The sequence below is a fragment of the Myotis myotis genome, unplaced genomic scaffold (assembly GCF_014108235.1).
Source record: "Myotis myotis isolate mMyoMyo1 unplaced genomic scaffold, mMyoMyo1.p scaffold_m19_p_18, whole genome shotgun sequence".
Lineage (NCBI taxonomy): Eukaryota > Metazoa > Chordata > Mammalia > Chiroptera > Vespertilionidae > Myotis > Myotis myotis.
This window is the reverse complement of record NW_023416322.1, coordinates 30826712-30847340: the sequence shown is the minus strand read 5'-3', so window position 1 is coordinate 30847340 and position 20629 is coordinate 30826712. Positions and strand designations below refer to the sequence as shown.

Genomic DNA, 20629 nt, shown 5'->3' with positions numbered 1-20629 from the left:
TCCCTCTCTCCTTGCTTTCCTCACTCCCTCTCTTACACTTTTTCTAAAAATCAGTAGAAAAAAACATCCTCAGGTGAGGATATAAAAAACACACACAAAAACTTACTCTCATTAGGTATATTGATAAAGTCAGCAATATGAGTAAGCACAATGGATTCTACTTTCCTAAGGCAATCTGAATTAAAGCCTACGGGTAAATGTTGGCTAAAATAAAAATGGGATGAAAGAAGTTTAAAAAAGAAACTTCTGTATTGTTTCTTGAACCAATTCCTAACATTTTGAAAAAAAAGTCTTGGTTTCCAGACCAAAGTTAAGATAGGGGCTGGTTGTTAGGTAATTATAGAGTATGTGTCATGATAGGAGATGAAGTAGTTCTGCATAAGTTCAAGGTCCATTAGTAGGAAAAATACCCAACTGTTAACAAATGGATTATGTGAGAGACACTCAAATACAGTGCGAGGTCATGCAGTTCAGGTGGCTAGAGATGGGACCACTGACACTGCTCTCCTTACCAGAAACCCAGAGCTTGGTTGGTGTCATCATTTTTGAGCCCATTAAGCTACCACTCCAAGACCATTAAGCACTTACATGCACTTTCGTTCACATGAGGCCATCCCGACTGGAAGGTCTGTCAGTAGTTGCACTGAGAACTACCCAACCTCACACTTGCCGGAACTCCATAACCCGGGTCTACCACAGGTATTGTTTGAAACTTGCCATTTCTCTGATCCCCATCCCTATTGTCATTAAAATGGAAAGCTCATTGAACACAGCATCTTTCCACATCATGAAGCGCTCTGAAGCTGAGCAATAGGCACAACATCTACACAACTAATCTCAGTGTTCAAATACTCGCCATGGGGTGAAGTCCTGGTGGGACAGATTGAGTTGGAGATTTGCATGCAGGAAGTTTATTGGAGGAGTTTTCTGGATCAACACCTGTGCGGGAATGAAGGCAGCAGGATTTGGTAGAGAGAGACGTTGAGCTGATGTAGTCTCAACAAAGACCTCAGTCAGTCCCCCCCACAAGCTCAAGCTAGGATAGCTCTGCAGAGATGTGTATCCTATTGAAACAAATGGCCAGACCAATATACCCCCACATAGACTAGAAAAGGGGCATAGACCTAGGGTGAGGTTATCAACTTTAGGCAAAGGCAGTTCCCAGAGGTGTACTCAGATCAAAGCAGTCACCCCTGTACCCCTGCCAGGGTGGTATCACAGAAAGCAAAGTAGGGAACCATGATTTTCATCCCACCAGCCAGTAAGGAGCTCTCCCCCTCCATGGTGTCAGTAGGGAACCTGGATATCTGCTTCCACTTGCCTTCCCACAGGGTAGTATCAGAGGAGATCTACTGAAGAGTTAGGACTCCCACCCTTACCTAGCAGTAATGAAGTCACATCCATCATAATACTAGTGGAGACCATGAGGAGAGCTGCAATCCACCAGCAGTAAAGAGAGCTCAACTTACCTTGGGTATCAGTGGAGGTGAAGTAGGGAATCAAATTCCACTTCCACCTAGAAGCATGAAGTCCCCTCCCTCCCATGCCAAAGCAGTCTCAGAAAATACAAAAATGTTCGTTCCCCCTAATGAGTTCCAATTCTTAAAAATATACCAAGAACTAGGAAGATCTCAAACTGAATTTTAAGAAGACAATAGATGCAAAGATTGAGATGACAGATATTAGAATTATCTGATGAAGATTTTAAAGTACCCATGACAAAAATGCTTCAACAAGCAATTATGAACATGTTTGAAACAAATGGGAAAAAAAAATAGTTTCAGCAAAGAAATGGAAAGATCTCCACAAAGAAATAGAAGCTATAAAGGAGAACCAAACAAACAGAACTACAAGGCCCTGGCCAGGTAGCCAACTGGGTATAGTGTTATCCGATAATGCCAAGATTGTGGGTTCAGTCCCTAGTCGGGGTACATACAAGAATCAACCAATGAATGTATAAGTAAGTGGGACAACAAATCAATGTTTCTCTTGCTCTTGTTCTCTCCCCCTTCCTCTAAAATCAATAAAATAAACTGTAAAAATAAAATGAAAAATTCAGTGGATGGATTCAACAACAGAATATAAAGACAGAGAAAAGAATCATTGAGCCATACCTGGTTACCCTTCAGAAGGGCCTTAAAGAGACAGCATATGCCCCTCTGGATCTCTTGCATGAACTCTGGACAGACTGCTCTGTCTCCTTTTCAATCCCAGCTGGAAAAAGATGGCGCATGTGAAAGATTTTCTGGAAGGACTTTGGCAAAGGGACTGTTGACAGATGTGAGAGCAGAGGCAGACAGCTAACCAGGGAGGTGGTACCCCTGAAACAGACCATCCAAGGTCTCAAGGGAGTTGGGCCATGTGATCACATAAGAGTGGGCATGTGAACACACAGGATGAGGACGGAGGAGGGGCCATGTGAAGATTGAAGGGATGCGGCCAGGAGCCCCCAGAAACTGAAGAGGCAGCAAGAATCCTCCCCTAGAGAGCACAGCCCTGGAAGTGGGCACGAGAACAAGGGGGCAGGGCCACATGATCTAGGGGACATGGGCACTGTTTTCTGTTTCACACTAAAATAGCCCTAACCTGCAACATGAAGACTTTTGGTTTACACCCTCTCTCACCAGCATGGCCACACTTGTGACTGTCTCCTCAGTGACTGTTCCCTGTGCAGGTCCAATTGGTCCTGCTACCCTGAAATAATAGCCGCTATCTATGGCCTACTATGGGCTAGAAATGGCTACCGAGCTCAGGTATGGTGACAACTCACAACAAATCCACAAGGGCCGTGCTATCACCCTATCGATAAACTCAGCAACCCAGGAGAACAACAGGAGTGGTGTAAGAATGCTGAGAGTGGATCCTTTTCAACAAGCCCTTAGTGAGAGGCTAATATATGCAGAGCACCTGGTTCTTCTGCATTCAAGCTGCATTTCCCGTGGGTGCTGAAAAACTTCGGGGTTTACACATTCATTGCACATGCCAACCTGCTCCTGGGGAGACGCTTTTACAAGTCGGATGTGAGCATCCTTAGAGTTCCGTCATGTTAAGGGTGTGTGAAGGTAACATCTAGTAGCAGCCCCTCTTTTTACAGTTAGGAAAGCCAAGGCGCTAAGAGGCAAACACCGAGGTCAAAGGAGGGAAGACTTCAGGCAGAATTTCCTTGGAGGAAACAAGTATTGCCCTTCAGGTTTAATAATGGAGAGCTATGGGATGAGAGAGTAACTTGGTGCCTACAATTCCGATTCAACTGTTAGCATTCAGTTCCCATGTGGGGACACATTTTATGGTCACCTCCTTGTCGTGCCCCCACCACAGTGCCAGTCAAGTGCTCCTCCTTTATGTACCCATAATGACTTATCGGATGTTCCTCGTATCATTTCACTTTAGAAACTATTATAATTATCTCTCTACTAGTGGCCTGGTGCACGAATCCGTGCACATTGAAATTAATTAGAATAAATATTTTAATATCACTATTTTCCCTTTATAAGTGTCAACCAAATTCACAATCAACGACAGATGGACACACACACGTGCAATTGGTACCAGTGAGAGCTTTATATGTATTGCGCATGTGTGGGTCAGCTTAGCCTTTTCTAGATATAAACTTGCTTAATTAGACCTGCTTTCTGATTTAGCTAAGCTTTTTCCAGCCCAGTGAAGCACCCCAACTTCTCTTTCAGATAATTCTCAGCAACACAGCAGTAAATATCAACACAAAGCAGATTATTGTAGATCATGCAGGGAGAACAAAGGGTAAAATATTTCACTGCAGCAGTGTTTGACTATATTCTGTGCAGTGAGAAAACCTGAAGCCATTTTCAAGGTCCACCATTTCTTACTTCTTTTCAGTCAGGTCAAGTTTCTAAGCTTCCTAAGTCTCCATTTTCTGGCTAATGAAAAGAAAATAGGATTCCACCAAGTCTCCTATCAACCTACTGCAGGACTTCTGTGAGGATCAAATGAGATGAGGCATGGGAAAACGCTTCACAGACATTTGGTTACAGTGTGAAATGTTTCCACCTGGCTATAGAGCAAGTGGTGTTCCTTGGCTGAAGAAACTGCAAGGAGGCTAGTCCCTAGGGAAAGGAAGGCGGGCATTGCTACATGACATCATTACCCTGACTGTCCCTTAGCATATTAGCCTTTTATATATACAGATTTGTCTTCACTCCTTGAGGAAAGAGTGTGTTTTATTCCCCAAACTGCATCCTGAGTACATAATATGCTCTGATATCTGTTGAATAAATAAGTAAATGAATTACCAACCTGGCAAGATTCCTTTTCTTCCAACACTGAAGGAGGAGACATCTAAGGAGCTCAGGAAGCAGCACTGCCAGAGATAAGGTCCTGGATTTGGTAACTTGGGGAGAAACTTACTATTACAGGAATCTGTAAATCTGTGAATATTTTCCCACTCCCAGCCCTGTTTCTCTTCCTCCTGCTTTTCCCACGCAGGCCTAGAACAGGCATTCTCCCAGTGGTGTCTCGAGTTCTGCCTCCCCAGGAGAGGGCAGCAGAGGCCCACCCAGCTAGGGGAGGGCCTTGCTTTCTGGATGCTGTCCTTCCTTCCCACCCCTTGAACGGTGAGACCAAGGCCGTCCTTACTGCAGGCCCGTCTTGGCATGAACAAGACTGACAAGGCCTGCTTTCGCTGGAGCCACAGACAATAATGAGAAAATAAGCAAACCAGACACATGAGACAGCGGTAGGTGCTGTGTAAAACAAAACAGTGACATGAGAGAATGGCGTCGGGGGGGGGGGGGGTTACATATTTTTTAAGTGCCTGGGGAGGTTCTTCAGCTGGAGTCAGGACTCTCAGAGAAAGTGACAAGAAGCTACGTAGGATACTGTTGGCTACTCAATACTCAGCCTCCCTTAAGCAGTCCTGGCCAATGAGATGTTAGTGGAAGTTGGCAGAGTGGGCAGAGGGAAGCCTTTGCTTCCCAGAAAAGAAAGACAAGTCTCACTGTAGAGTCCCTGCCTGGTCCTCCAGCTCCTCCTTGGCCATAAGGAGGAGAGGAAACTGCTCAGAGGCAGGCGCCGAACACCACCAGCAGCCACCATCTCCACACTTGCCATGTGAGAAAAGCAAGCCCTATTTGCTTAGCAGGGTTACTCTTCGCAGAGTTCTCTCTTCCCTTCCCTGCAGAGCACCCCAACTTGGACCACCAGCCCCGTGAAGATCTGGGCAGGAGAAATGCAGGCGGAGTCCAAAGACCCTAAAGTGGGAACGACCTTGGCATGTTTGGAGGAAGAGAGAAAAGGTGGGCGTGGCTGGAGTGTGGCGAGGGGGATAAAGTCAGAGAGGTGCAGGTCTGGCAAAGCTTCATGCCCCTGGGTTTTATTTAAATACATGGAAGCCTGCCAAAGGGTTTTAGGCAGAAGAATGACATACTCTGACTTAGGTTTCTTAAAAGAGCATTCTAGCTGTGACATGGGAAATGAGTCAGGGATGCAGGTGGGCCGACACTGCTCTGTGGCTAACTTAGCTGCTCCCACTCTTCTCTTGCCACCTTTTGCTCTAAAACAGTGGTTCTCAACCTTCCTAATGCCACGACCCTTTAATACAGTTCTTCATGTTGTGGTGACCCCCAACCATAATTTTCGTTGCTACTTCATAACTGTAATTTTGCTACTGTTATGAATCATAATGTAAATATCTGATATGCAGGATGTATTTTCATTGTTACAAATTGACCATAATTAAAGCATAGTGATTAATCACAAAAACAATATGTAATTATATTTGTGTTTTCTGATGGTCTTCGGCGACCCCTGTGAAAGGGTCGTTCGACCCCCAAAGGGGTTGCGACCCACAGGTTGAGAACCTCTGCTCTAAAAGCTAGAGGAGTTAAAGTTCCCTTTCCTGGTCTCTGTTGCACTTGGGGTGAACCACAGGACCCCCTGAGACACAGGGGGGAGGATTTTCAGAAACATTTTCTTTCCTGATAAAAAGGGATGGACTCAGCTGGTCTGGCTCTCCTCCCTTCTCCCCCCTTGGAGCACAGGAATGGCTGCTGGGAGTGCAGGGCCCTCTCAAACTGGGTGGTCACAGGCCACAGCCAGCAGTGGAGAGTTGGAAGCCTGGCCTGGGTGCCTGTCAGCATCATTAAACCTACTGCCAACTGCCAGCCTTAGTAGGTGAAAAAAATAACCCCCTATCTGCATACGACAATCTCCACCTGATTCTGACATGCAGCCTGCGTGGAAAATTATGGTTAGACTGTCAAGGTTCTCCTGGGAAACTGTGGGGGTGGGTGAGGGTGGAACCCACCAACACACTGCTCTTCACCTACTTCACTCCCACCTCCAGGGACCAGGTCCTTCCCTGTCCTCAGTCCCGTTTCTCAGTGACCACAGGTGGGCGAGAGAGCAGAGGAAAGGGGGCAGCATGGGCAATAATGGTATCAGGTGTGATGTCAGCCCAAACTCCTGTATTTTCCACCTCCTCTAAGCCAGCCTTAGTAGGTGAGAAAAATAACCCCTATCTGCATAAGACACTGTAACTTGGGTTTTGTTACATAAAACTAAATACATTCTCAGCTGACTTAGTGGACATGCGAGTCAGCAAAGAGACAGCTAAGCCTTGGTGCAGGTGAGAGACGACAGTGACTGGACTACGGCACTTATCTCCCTACCGGTCTTTCCAGTCTAGTCTCAGTTTACTCTAATTTGTCTTCCAGAGTATGACACTTTCTAAATACAAATCTCTTCATTGACTCCTGTTGGCTGAAAATGCTCTGCTGGCTCTCCATTGCCCACATGATAAAAAACGAGCCTCCTTTGTCTAACGCCCAAAGGGGTCGCCCTTTGTGATTTGTCCCCACCTTTCCCACTGCTCCGCCCTTGCATTTTGCACTCTTCCAATAGGACACACTCCTAGTGAGCATCTCCCACATGCCAGTACGTAGCAAACATTCTTCATCCTTAATCCAACAGCCCCGAGAGGTGGGTATCACCTCTAAGTTTACAGATGAGAAACTTAATGATAACAAGTTAAGTGGCACAGCCAAGACCACACATCTAGTAAGTGGTGCGTCAGGATTTAAACTCTGGTCTTTACTTCAAAACAAATTAGAGATTTATTTTCCTCACTTGCCACGTCTGAAGGCAGGTGAGTGCCGGGCTGTCCGGTTGCTCCACGATGCTGCCAGGGCCTCAGTCTTCTGCAGAGGACTGGCTCTCACCCTCCTTGTCGTTTCAAGGCCTTATGATGGCTGCTCAGCTCGACATCACATTCAGGTTCAAATCAGGGAGAAAGGGGAGAAAAGGGCAGGCTACACCAGCTTAATCTGTCACAACCCCCTCCTATATTTTTGTTATGAAAGCAAAGCTTTCCTAGAAACCCCCAGCACACGTACCTGTAGCTAGCTCATGGACACGTGGCTGCCCCTAGCTGCAAGGGAGCCTGGGAAATTGGGGAATATAATTGTGGTTGGCTTAGATAAATACAGTTCACCACTTGGGGTCCAGCCCCCTGCGGCCCTCAATAAAACCGCTGTCCTGTTAGCAAGGAAGAAAGGGGTGATGAGGAGCAGGTGACAAACGGGGTCTGCCACCACCATCTGCCCAGCAGAATGGAAGCACGTGTGGGACTCTGGCTGCCCCACGCCTCTCCCCACATCTGCAAATCCTTTCTTACCCATCACAGGCCAGCTCCTGTGAGCCCTGGTGCTCTTTCTTTTATCTTTTCCTATATTATTGCAGGTGGCTTCTCCCAAGAAGGGTTCCAAGAGTGTCTAATACAACACTGCACACCAAAGGCCCTCAGTGAATGTGTTTTGTTCTTTGTTTTTGTTTTTTGCTAAAGACTTCGTTAGGATTTTCTAAACAGAGCAATAGCCACTGATGTGTGAGTCTGAAAGCACTTAAAACAACGCTTCAGGTTCCTATTCCAAAGCTTTACTATATGTGGTTTTTAATAGTTATCTAAATGCTCTATTTTGTTGGCCTTTCTACTACTGCAGCTGAGAACAAGACAGGTAGGGACAGGGAAATGCAGTCTCTGCTTTGGGCTGTGCTTCTGTTGCCATGGTGATGTTGACAAGTGACACACAGGTGACAGGTGCTTCGTACAGTGGAGCCAGTGGGTGACGGAGGCCAGGCACGACATAAACAGGCAACACCCATGCCTCCCGGCCTGGAAAGGACTTCCTAACGCCACTGGTCCATGCCCCTGCCTTTTAGCTGAAAACCAAATGGATGGAGGTCTCGTTTCTAAAAATCCTCAAGAACAAGGTCTCCCACCCCTGAGTCACCTGTTAGGCTCACACTTCACAGGATTCACTGACCCTGGGTGGGTTCGCTATGTCTAACCTCATTCTCCCTGGCTGTCCTTCCAGCCCAATTCCTCTTATGGTCTCTCTGGAAATAAAAGTTAATCACCTGCACACTCTGCACAGTAACCCAGGAGGTAAGATCAAGAGAGAACAAAAGCCATCGAGGAAGGGCGGCCTGGTTCAGCACCACCAGCTGTGGGCCTCAGGGTCCCCAGCCCTGTTCTTCCATCCACTCTTGGCTCTGGGAGTGGGTGGTCTGGAGGGGTGGGGAGTCCACCTAGCGGGCCACAGGTGGAAACAGCTGCTGCCCCGAGAGGCCTACTGCCTCCCAGGTCGAAGCCGGGGCAGCGCAGCCCTCCCCCAAAGGACGCCGCCCTCCTTCTGAGTGAAATGAAGCAGAGACAGCAGGAAGGTCTGTTTTTAATGTGTCTTTAAAAGCCTTTGCGAAGTAGACAGAGCCCAAGGCAGCTTGGAAACCCACACTGATGACAACAGACTCTCACTTCCAGATGTCCTGCAAGACAGAAATGGTTCTGCTAAATCCGGACTGCGGCTTTCTCCCACCTCCCATTAAAAAGAGAAAAAAAACCCAACCTTGGAAATCACTTCAGATCATCCTGCCTGTGAAATGTGTGGCGGCCCTAATGGCCTCGCCTGGTTTGAAGGGGAGGAAAGCGCCCAATCCCAGATGCAGAGGGCAAGTGCTCCCACCTTTCCCAGGGCCTCTTGGCCCCACCACCAAGGACTCGGGGGAGAAGGCGTCTGCAGAGCAGAGCACTCTGCGATTCTGCAATCAGAGAGCAAGGGCTGGGCTGGATCCCAGCAGGTCCCACCCCCATCCCCCTGTCACTCTCTCTACCCCTCACTACTCCCACTTCCTTTCACTACAGAACGAAGACATGCTAGACACACCCTGTGCCTCTCCTCACTCCCTAATCCCCAAAATAGTGCCAAGAAAACGAAACACTGGCATGAAACTTCTGCTTCTCCGTTTGCTTTCTTTCACACCCTGGGCCCAGAAAGCCAGGGCTTCTGTTCACAAGAGTAAAGGAGCCTCTGTCTGCAAAGAGGTTGACACCCACCCCCAGGCTGGATCCTTTCTGGTCTCCCTCAGCAGCTGAGCATCGTGATTCTGCTAATTAAGCCTCTTTCTTCTGCTTAATTAGCTGCGTGTGAATCTTGTTGGGAAGTCTTGGATCCGTGAAATAGTCTGGGATAAGAATCAAAGAGAAGAAATCATCTAAGCCCAAGAGACAAAGGCTGGGGGGCAGCTTACTCTGCTAAAATGTTAGGCCGGCTCGGTCTTAGCCGGCTGTGACTAGCGGCCCCGCTTTGCTGCAATGAGATGTCACAGCAACTCCTGAAATCACTGCCCCCTTTACCACCACCCCACACCGCTGCCTGCACCTCCCTCCCCAGCCGTCCTGGGCCCGCCAGGGCCAGCCAGCGTTCCCAGGAAGAGCTTCCACGGGGCGGCCCCCTCCCTCCACACCGCCCTCCTGGGCTTGCTGACGCCCAGGGAGCCACCGGAGGGCTGAGCTCTGGCTTTTCTGCTCCCGGCCCATCTTGGGGCCCAAATAAATGCCAAGTGTTATTCTTGTCTCCACTGGGCCTGCCAGCCCTGCCTCTGCCTGCCACGCCCTCTCTGAGAATATCCTCTCTGAGGAGACAGGCTCTGGGAGAATGAGGACAGAAGCGGGTGTTAGACTCACAGCATAATGTGAACCCGAGGCAGCATCTGCATCTGAGGTGGCAGCAAAGACGTACTTCGGATCCGTTGGAAATGGTTGGCGGATGTAACCAACTCCCAGGGCTCCCAGGGCCCAAGAACCCGCCCAGCCCGGCCCCTCCCCTCTAGATACCACTGACCTTAAGCCAGCTCGGGGCAGTGGAGCCCATTAGAGTCACCTGGGGAGCCTTTAAAACTGCGGAGGCCAAGCCCCACCCCAGGCTAATTAAGTACAGACCTCCGGGTGGGCCTGGCCTCCGTGTTTTAAAAGCTCCCAGGTGATTCTCATGTGCAGCCGGGGCGGGCCCTGCTTCCAGATTCCCAGGGATGGAATCTCAAAATCCTTAACCCTCGCCGCAAGCAAGTTCTGCCTCCCTTCTTACCTGTCCCCATTTTGAGGAAACGACCATGGACGAAAGAGCCTTCTGAAGAGAGCTCCCTTGGGGGGCACCGGGTGAAGACATGGCCCAGACTTGTAGGGAGAACCCTGGGCTTGTCCGAGTCTAAATTCACAAGAATGCTCCTTGGGCTGGTTTATCAAACACTCGGAATGGGCCCCGCCTTACTCACCTGCAGCAAATTCTCGGATGTTTTCTGGCCTCTTCAGAAACATTTCTCTGGAAAACATGAAGGGACAGGGGTAGGGGGGGAAAGCAGGCTTTATGGCCGGCGGCTGTGGCCAGGTGAGGTTGTGCTGCAGCCAGAGGAAGCTTGTCACGTGTTCAGCAAACGTGTTCCCAGAACCAGAGACAGAGCCAGGGCGGGCAGCAAAGATGAGGGCAGCGGGGCAGACTGCAAGCCCGCCGTCTCCTGAGTAGGTTCCACCATGAAGCCCCAAGCCTTCAAAGGGTTAATCGTTGGCCCGAGTTCAGAAAGCAAGTGACGAAAGGGAGAGAGGGCCTGGGTTTTGCCCAGCCTCCCCAGCTCTACTAGAGGGCCTGGGCCTCAACCACGAAGGATTTTGCTTCCCTTCTTCTCTTCCACTTCAGCTTGAGAACTAGTGAGCACAGACTGTGTGTAAATAACTGCACTAGATGAGAGAGGTTGGGATATTTTTAAAGATAAAATGTAGCCCCACCTTAAAGAAATTACAGTCAAGATAAAGGCAATGGGTAAGTTCCCGAGTGTCCAACAGGCCACCTCCAGGCAGTGCCAGAGGAGGAGAGTAGTGTGTGGGAGGCAGGGACAGGAGGCTATGAGAGCAGGACCCCAACATCTCCGCAGAGCTGGCGCTTGAGAGGAGCCTTGAGGTGCACATGGGGTTTCCGCGCAGGACAAGGGCTGAGGGACAAGAGCATGCCAGACCCAGGCAAGCCCCAAGCACAGCGGCTGGGAAGTGAAACCCCGTGGTGGTCTATCGATGGTGAACTCCCCCAGGGCAGGTACTGGGTTGTATCCACCTTTGTACCCCCAGGACCCAGAAGGGCACACAAGGAGCGTCAGTGCCCCTCCATGGGGGTCAGTGGAATGATCAGGGCGGTCCGGTCTGGCCAGAGTAGGGGCACAAGAAGGGAGTAGTGGGAAGCTAAGGAGGCTCTATGGTGGGTTCATGAAGGCCTGGGAGAGACATTTATACTCAGTTGAAAAGACAGTGGCGGTGCATAAATAAAGTGTGGCAGAGTCACACGGTGGAATACGAGACAGAACAGGGAATGGGGATCTACGAGATACTGTTGGGAAAAGAAGCCAGGCACAATAGAGGACAGATTACAGAAATCCACGTATATAAAGGCAAACCAGATTTGTGCTCTTAGAAGTCAGGATGCTGGCGACCTTTTGGGGGGAAGTGACCGGAAGGGCCTGGGGTGCTAGTCGGGTTCCAGTCCTTGATCTGGACGCTGGTGCCCGTGTGTCCCAGCTTGTGAAATGGATCCGGGTCAGGATATGCCACTTTTCTGTACTCTGTATTTCAATAGAATGGTTTTGGGTTTGGTTTTTAAAAGCGATGGAATGGATCCACTGAAGATTTTTCCAGCCAAAGAATGATATGGTCAGTGCTGTATTGGGGAAGATTCGTCAATCTAACATTTAATAAAGCCTTTCTCAAATTTCACTCTTTGCTATCATATCTCCAGCCTAAAACCTGAACTCTCTGGGTGCCTAAATCCCTACTCTTTCCATTTTTCAGGTTCAAAATTCAAGGTATTAAGAGTTCTGACCCAGCCCATGTGGCTCAGTGGTTGACCCAGGAACCAAAAGGTCACCGGTTCCATTCCTGGTCAGGGCACATGCCCAGGTTGCGGGCTCAACCCCCAGTAGGGGGTGTGCAGGAGGCAGCCCATCAATGATGCTCCTCTCTCATCGATGTTTCTATCTCTTTATGCCTCTCCCTTCCTCTCTCTCTAAAAATCAATTTAAAAAACCATACTTTTTAAAAGGGAGTTCTGTACACTCTGTGTATGAGTATAGACTAGAGAACTGTGGCTGAATGGCCCTAAATCACTAGGATCAGAAAACCCAAGTGCGGAGCTTGCTTCCCAACAAAAACAGTCCGGAGCTTCTGGTGGTGTGGAGTGAGTCCAGAGCAGAGACCTGCACCACAGGGAAGACCGGTGTGCTGCCCAGGATTCCGCCCCCTCTCCTCCCTTCCTCTCCTTCACTGGAAGGACGGTCGGAAGCATCCAGTACAGAAGAGGGCCTGATTCTGGTTCATCCTGGCACCACCCAAGGGAAATAACAAGAACACCAAGAGCAACCCAAACTTCAAACACTTCCTCTCCCCCTCCCACCTCCCCCGCCCCCCCCCAGAAAGAGAAAGGCCTAAAAGGGGCCAGGAGGGTTTCCTGTGGGGAGTTCGGGAACAGGGAACAGCGAATGGGAAAGCCTGGTGCCCTCCCTGGCCTGGGGGAGGGGGTGATGAGGAAGGAAAGGCAAGGTGCCTCGGCTGCCCTAACAGCTAGGCACAGAGGTCCAGCTCCTGGAAACTCCCTGGAAGAGAAGCAGGGCCATCCCTGACAGGTAGGTGACAAATCAACGCCCTCTTCATTCACCCCCCAAGGATTCTAATCCTTCCATTTGTGAACAACACAGACAGACGGTGATTTGATTCAAGCTTTTATCATCTATCTCCCGATGGAATTATTTCTAACTTGGATTGCAAGCTCCCCACGATAGGAAGGCCATTATTCTTATTTCCCTTTAGAAAAAAAGGTACAGCCCAGCAGCATGGCTCAGTTGAGTGTCTACCTATGAACCAGGAGGTCAAGGTTTGATTCCCAGAGCACATGTCCGGGTTTCAGGCTCAGTCCCTAGTGTGGGGCATGCAGGAGGCAGCCCATCAATGATTGATCATTGATGTTTCTATCTCTCCCTCTCCCTTCCTCTCTGAATTCAATAAAAATATATTTAAGGGAAAAAAAGGTACAAAAAGTGATGGCCTGACCCCCAGGGCTGACATTGACAGAGGACTCCCTAAACTATCTTTTGCCCAGGCCTTACCCTAGACCCGTGGTTGGCAAACTGCAGCTCTCGAGCCACATGCGGCTCTTTGACCCCTTGAGTGTGGCTCTTCCTAAGCCTTAGGCGCACCCTAATTAAGTTAATAACAATGTACCTACCTATATAGTTTAAGTTTAAAAAATTTGGCTCTCAAAAGAAATTTCAATTGTTGTACTGTTGATATTTGGCTCTGTTGACTAATGAGTTTGCCGACCACTGCCCTAGACCAGTGGTTCTCAACCTTGGCTGCACATTAGAATCACCTGGGAATCTTTTTAAAATCCTGATTTCTGGGCTTCATTATCCGGAAATTCTGTTTCTTTGTTACTAATGTTGTGGCCCCACCCCATAACAAAGAAACAGAATTTCTGGAGGATGAGGCCCAGAAATCAGGATTTTAAAAAGATTTCCAGGTGATTCTAATGTGCAGCCAAGGTTGAGAACCACTGCCCTAGACCCAACCTTCACAGACAGGTTTCAGTTTTCCCTTGCTCTTTCCCTTCCTGCCCTCTGAGAATCTGCTGCCACTTGGAGAAATGGCTAAAATATAAAGAATGGTGAAATCCGGGAAAAACAAAGGGGCCTGGGGAAAGAAGACACCTCTCAGGTCTTCTTTTGATCAGAGAGGAGGAGAGCCCACCGGCGTCCCAGCTCCCACGTGCAAGGCAACAAAGTGGGAAAAACAGGGGCTTGGGTCCTACTTGAGCAACTTGGAGGCGGTACTTCACCTCTCAGAACTTAACCTGAAAGCCTGTAAAATGGAAGAGACGATAAGAGTCGCTGAGAGGATCAGCAGGAGTGTACCAATGCCGTCCCTGTGTGGGCACGGGGGACACCAAACATGGCTCCACCAGCTTAGAGCTTTGGTCCGGGGAGAGAAACGGAAGATCGACAATGCAATTACAGTACAGTGTGATAACTGCTGATGTCGGACACCAACACGGTGCCTGCAAATGGAAGCCATTATTATTATTTAAACCTTGCCGACGCGGTTATAGCCAAACAGTATTTGAGATCGTTCTGTTCTATTGTTTTCACCCCTTGCTGCTCCCCCTCGGCTCTTTGTCTTTCACCCCATTAGGAGACTTTTCTACTCAAACCAATGCCATACTGAAAGGCAGTGTGTGTGGGGGCGGGGGGAGAGACATGTTCCAGGAGATGAAGGAAAATGGTCTTTCCCCCAAGACTTACAGAGGAGTGACTCAACTCTCAGTCTTTCTGCAACTATGTTCTCAGGTAGGGAAAGGCCAGACACCTGAATTTTTTAAAAGTTCTAATGATTTCATTAAGAGTCTCTGATAGAGAATGATGTTCTATGCCAGCGGTTCTCAACCTGTGGGTCGCGACCCCTTTGGGGGTCAAACGACCCTTTCACAGGGGTCGCCTAAGACCATCGGAAAACACATACATAATTACATATTGTTTTTGCGATTGATCACTATGCTTTAATTATGTTCAATTTGTAACAATGAACTTGGGGGTCACCACAACATGAGGAACTGTATTAAAGGGTCTCGGCATTAGGAAGGTTGAGAACCGCTGCCCATTGAGTTTCACAAAGCCCGCTTCCTTCTTCCAAGTGTCACAAGGTATATAGTTACCCTGACAGCTACAGTGAATGAATATTAATATTGTTGAGACTTTAGAGGTAACTGAAGGAAACCTCTAGAGATAACTCAAGAAAACCCTGGATGCCTCAAATCCCAGAGCTGGGAAAAATTAAACCTTGGGCTATTTTGTAACTTTCAGGCCAGCAGGAAGCGATAGGGGTGCTTAAAGAAGGGAGTCCCTCACGCTCATCCTTCCCCGGGTTGGGCACAGTGTTGCCACTCGTTGCTCCATGCCAGCCTGGAATGCCACCTACCTGTAGAAACCCCTTAGCAGCAGCTCCACTTCTTCGTGGGATCTTAGGTACTTTTCGTTAGCAATCCGCGTCTGAATCTGGGGACCAGAGCAAAGCGTCACATGCTCCGTGAGGAGGCAGATTTCGGGGTTCAAGCCCTGGTGGTGTGAAGGGCTGGGGAGCAACGCGCGCTTTTACCCGGCCCTCCCTCGCGCAGGACAGTTGAACAGTTCGGCCCTGTTGTCTTAAGATCAACAGCTCCATGCTGCCTCCTGCTCGGCCTGAAGCGCCTTAACTACAGTCGCGTCTCCATTGCCGGGAACACCTGGTTTGTATCTGAGTTAACGTATCGGTCAGTCATTTCGGCCCATTTCTTGGTCCAGGTCCCTATGTTAGTTCTTCCTGCACTTTGAGGCGCCCCCCAGAGCCCCGTCCAGGGATCCGCCGGGGTTCTCCCCGGGCCTTCCCCTCTTGGTCGGGAACAGGCTCCCCTCTCTCGGGGTTCTCCTCCCTGTCTCGGCCCTTATCCTGGGGGAGCCGCGCTTGGCTGGAGGCGAGGGCGGAAGCGCACCCACCTTGTAGTCGCGCAGCTTCTCCAGCTGCTCGGGGCTCAGCGCCCCGGGGTCAGGCCCCAGCTGCCCGTCCTCCAGCGTCGTCATCTTGTCGTGGTCGTCAAGGCGACGGGCGCGCGGAGGACGCCCCGCCCCTCCCGGCCCCGGCCCCGCCCCCAAGCCCGCCCCTCTCCAGCCGCAATTCGGAGCTGAGGACTGAGCTCGGGAGGGTCTCTCTACAAGGACTTCCTTCCCCAAATTTGGGGACTTATTTCCCGGCTTGATTGTATATGCAATGAGCCCTTCTTCTCGACATCCCCCACGTTCAAATAGTTCATTTCCTATTTCTAGAGCAAAGCTGGAAAGGCAGTCTCCCAGAATCTGGATCCTGACCCTGTCTTGGGCAGAAGCTGGGTGAAGCCTGGTAGCAGGGAAAGAGAATCCAGGCTTTTCCCTCTCCGCCCGCCGGGAAGCCGAACCCCTCCCCCTGCCCCGTACACCCCCGACATTCAACTATTGGCTTCTTAACACGGAAGCACCCGCAGGGTGGAGTGAGCTGCGTCCTGCAAAGGAAGAAACAGTCTCAGACTAAAGATGCTGGAAAGGACCTGGGGGAACATCCTGCCCGAAGTCTCCCCTCCTGGACTCACTTTCTTGTGTAGGTTAACTTGATCCTCATAAATTCTAAATTATTTCTTCCAGCTGAGTAGAAGCGGGGAAAGGCAGTCGGCCTTCCAGGTGCGTTCTTCTAGTATCTGATTAAGAAGGGAAGCAAAACATAAAGCCGGAGAGCTGCAAATAACACCCTGGGAAGGGCAGGAGCCTGGCGGTCCATGCGCTTTTCCACGCCCCCAGGGAGCCTGCCCAGCAGCGTCTTCTGCGAGCCAGAGAAGAGCCCAAAAGGGGGATCAGCTGCCCAATGAGCAAGGGCAGAGCCGGAGAAGCAAGCCCTGCGTTAGGCCTTGGCCTTGGGGTCTCTCGGTGGTCTGCCTCTAGCCTCTTGGCAAACTGAGGAAAAGAGTGAAAATGTTGCGCTGGCCGACATGGCTCAGTTGGTTGAGCGTCATCCCAGGCGCCCAGAGGCTGCCGGTTTGATTCCAGGTCAGGGCCCAGGCCTGGGCTTTGGGGCTCGATCCTCAGTGGGGAGCCTGCAGGAGGCAGCCTTTCGTCCACATTTCCCTCTCTATCCCTCTCCCTTCTTCTCTAAAATGAATAAAAACATATTTTAAAAGAAGAAGTGAAAATGTTGGCAGTTCCCAAGCCCAGAAAAACCCAAAAGAAGCAGATTAGGTCGTGGCTACTGGCCTGTTTCCAAGAACCCCATCCAGTTAGTAATCCCTTTGGTTGTTTGTGTTTTTCTGGAGAGAGAGTTAGTAGAATGAGAGGTAGATAAGCTGCCATCTGTCGGAAGTGATTTTTTTTCAGGCAGGAGCAGAGATTAATCAGAGGCGATGGTTCCTGTTGGCCAAGACCTGTCTCTCTCCACCCTCTACCCCCCAGAGTAGTGAATGGTGGAGCCTCTAGACCTGCACCATTCAGTGTGGTCACCGCAAGCCACCTGTGCCCCCTGAGCACGTGAAATGTTGCTGTGTCAGATGTGGTGTGAGTGTAAAATACACACTAGATGTGAAGACTTAGTAAAAAAAAATGTAATGTATCTCATTAATAATCTTTATATTGATTACATGTTGAATAATATTTTGGCTATACATCAATGAAATAAAAAATATTATTAAAAGTAATTTCTGGGGGACTTTCAACTTTATATATATATTTTATTTTTTACAGAGAGGAAGGGAGAGGGATAGAGAACTAGAAACATCGATCAGCTGCCTCCTGCACACCCCCTACTGAGGATGTGCCCGCAACCAAGGCACACGGTTCCCTTAAGTGGAATCGAACCTGGGACCCTTCAGTCCCCAGGCCTACGCTCTATCCACTGAGCCAAACCAGTTAGGGCAACAATATATTTTTTTAATAAAAAATTTAATTTCCTCTCAGAGTCCCTCTGCCCTCCCCTCCCCGCAGGCTTGTTTTTTTCTATTTTTTTAAATGTGGCTCCTAGAAATTTTTAAATTAGATAGATTTGCTGGTCTGGACTGGCAAATCTACCCACACACACCTGCATATGCATGCACTATTCTCTTCATCCCTCACCCCCAAACCAAAAGTAATTAATTTCCTCCTCTGCTGGTCTATGGTCTGCTTGTGCTTTGAGAACCAATCAAGCCTTTCTTGACTGAGCACTTTTCATGGCCCAAATCCCAAATACCCATGTGTGTAAATGAGAGAGCCCACTTCTATTGCCTTAACAGCATCCCAGTCCTCCCTGCTGCACACTCCATTTGAGGTAGGAGCCACTCGAGGGAAGGAAGGTTATAGTATCAATTTTTTGTACTTTCTGCTGCAGATGTCTTCTCTCTGTTTTTAATTGGTGAGGCCGGCAAGCATTTGGTGACTAGCCACTCTGCCCACACATAGCACTACTACATTTTGCCCTTTCTGAAAAATAGCCCAGTTATTCAGCATTTCTCACTTCCTAAGTCTAAACCCAGGGGTGAGTTCTCCCTTTATAAAGTAAATAATCTTCTTTGTGAACCAATGTCACCCCAATAAATTCAATTAAAAAGAATCTCTTTATGTAGGGCAATTTAGCGTTGAGTGCAGTGGAACAAGAAAGGCGGGAGGGAGGGCTTGGGGACGGTGGGCAGAGAAAGTGCCTGGGGGACCCAGGACTTTGAAGCCTCATTTCCTCCTGGAATGCGCCTCTGAGTCATTGGGCCTCCTCCCACCCCTTGCCTCCCCAGTCTTTACCTCCCAGGGCTCCCCTCCCTGGGGGCTTGAAGGCAAACAGAGATGTGCCCACAGTCACCCAGCAAAGAGGGCCTGTGAGAGGCCCCACCTCTTCTCCCCTAAACCCTGCTTCTCCTCTAAGGCTAAAGCCTTCCATCTGGGGACCACAAACTAAGAGAGGGATTATGCTGTGGGCAGCTGACTCTCCGATTGCTGACTGGGAAGAGGAGTGAGGGGAGTTCATTATAATTCATTTTTTCGAATGTTTAATATTTCAATTAATGTGATTAGCCCCAAGCCTAAATGAGCAGCAGGGCGGCAGATCTGCTGACAAGACACAGGGTAATGAGATCAGCGGGGCAGTGGGGTCTTCCTGGAGTCCATCCGCACAGGGCGTGATCTGTTTATCGTCTCCATAAATACCAAGATCAGATTAGAAGCAAGGAAAGACGCACTGGGGGTGAGGGAGGTGAGTGGAAAGTTACTTCCCAGATGTGTTTGCACTCCCAGTTCCCTGGCACTGGCATCACATGCCTGACCACACAGCACTGGGTCCTCTTCCATCTCCCTCACACCCACCTTAGGAGACCCTACTAGGAGGACCTCAGTGCCCATGTGATGAAGTGTAATCATGTCTACACACACACACACACACACACACACACACACACACACACACACACACGGACCTGCCGAATATGGCTTCAGACCACAGACACCCACATAGGAAGGATGGAAAGTAGTCCCAGTGACTCAAGCAGTAGGAAGAAGGACCTCTCCCACTCAGGGCTCAAATGAAGACACAGGAAGAAGAAAGGCCAGGCTTGACCACTCTCCCATTCCCACTAGGAGCTTTTTACATTTTAATCCTCATTGGAGGATCCCTTGTTATTCATTTTAGAGAGAGAGAGGAGGCGGGAGAGAGAAACATCAATCCATTGCCTTTGACCAGGAACCAAACCTGCAACCTTCCGGTGCACAGAAAGACACTCCAACCAAACCAAATGCGCCACCTGGCCAGGGCCCCCCGGAGTTAAAGGCGTGGCCTCGGGCGCTGGGCTGCCTGCTTCACTCTCGGCCAGATCCCTTCCCAGCTGCGTGAGCTAATAACTGAACCTCCGCCATAGGGTGGTGCTGAGGTTAAACAAGTTAGTAAATACATAGCACTTGGAACCATGCCTGGGACACAGTGGGTCCCATCCAAGTGCTGTTACTCTTACTTCCCTTCCTGAGGGAAGCCTGCTCGCGGTGACAGCTGAGCAGGGGGCTGCTGGGAGTCCGCTGGGGCATTTTTCAGACACACCAGCACCCCTGTGAAGACATTGCTCCACTTGGGGTGAAGAAGGGGATGACGGGAGGCAGGGTGTTCTACAAAAGCGTTCGAGCCCCTGTGGTGAGCCCTGGCAGACAAGAGCTGCTCATCCAGGAGGCTGGGTGTCAGCAGGTGCTCCCTGCGTTGAGGGGGAGCTGTGAGTGGGCCCAGTGCATGGGGGGGGGGGGCAAGCTCCATCCAGATCATGAAACATAGTTGTTTAGGGGAGTAAGGGCCCCCAAATGTGCTTCCCCCACCTCTCTTCACTCCCTGACTCAATTCCAGTCCCACTCGAGGAACCTGAAGGGGGCGGGGGGCGGACAGGGAGAAGAGGGAGGGGCGATGGCGTTTCTGCCCCATGTCATAGGGGAGCTTGGCTGTGTGGTTCTGAATGAACCGAGAGCTGCTCTTGCCCGAGGTTCCTGGCGTCAGTGTTCATCCGGGGAGTGTCTGTTAAGCACCTTCTATGTCTGAGCGAGACACTGTGCGAGACGCTGTGAGCAGCGAGACGCTGGGTTAAACGGCCCCGGTCTTCAAGGAGCTGACACGTGAGAGCTGGCGCCTCCCTGCCCACCCTCCCGGCCCCGCTCACACACAGCACCCCGGGGGGAGGGCAGGGGGCGTCGGCAAATGCCAGCGAGACACAGCTTTCCCGGCTCCTCTTCTGGAAGATACACC

The 20629-nt window shown here is 49.9% G+C and overlaps 1 protein-coding gene across 1 annotated transcript; it reads right to left on the bottom strand.

Moving 5' to 3' along the window:
- Window positions 1–8685: 8685 nt before the first annotated feature.
- RIIAD1 (regulatory subunit of type II PKA R-subunit domain containing 1) lies at window positions 8686–15984 on the bottom strand. The gene is made up of 5 exons (XM_036344948.1): window positions 15871–15984; window positions 15317–15393; window positions 10585–10631; window positions 9368–9495; window positions 8686–8799 (listed from the first exon to the last, which is right to left on the bottom strand). The coding sequence occupies exons 1-4, from the start codon at window positions 15952–15954 to the stop codon at window positions 9425–9427; spliced, it is 279 nt and encodes a 92-aa protein (XP_036200841.1). The 5' UTR covers window positions 15955–15984; the 3' UTR covers window positions 8686–8799; window positions 9368–9424.
- Window positions 15985–20629: the final 4645 nt, after the last annotated feature.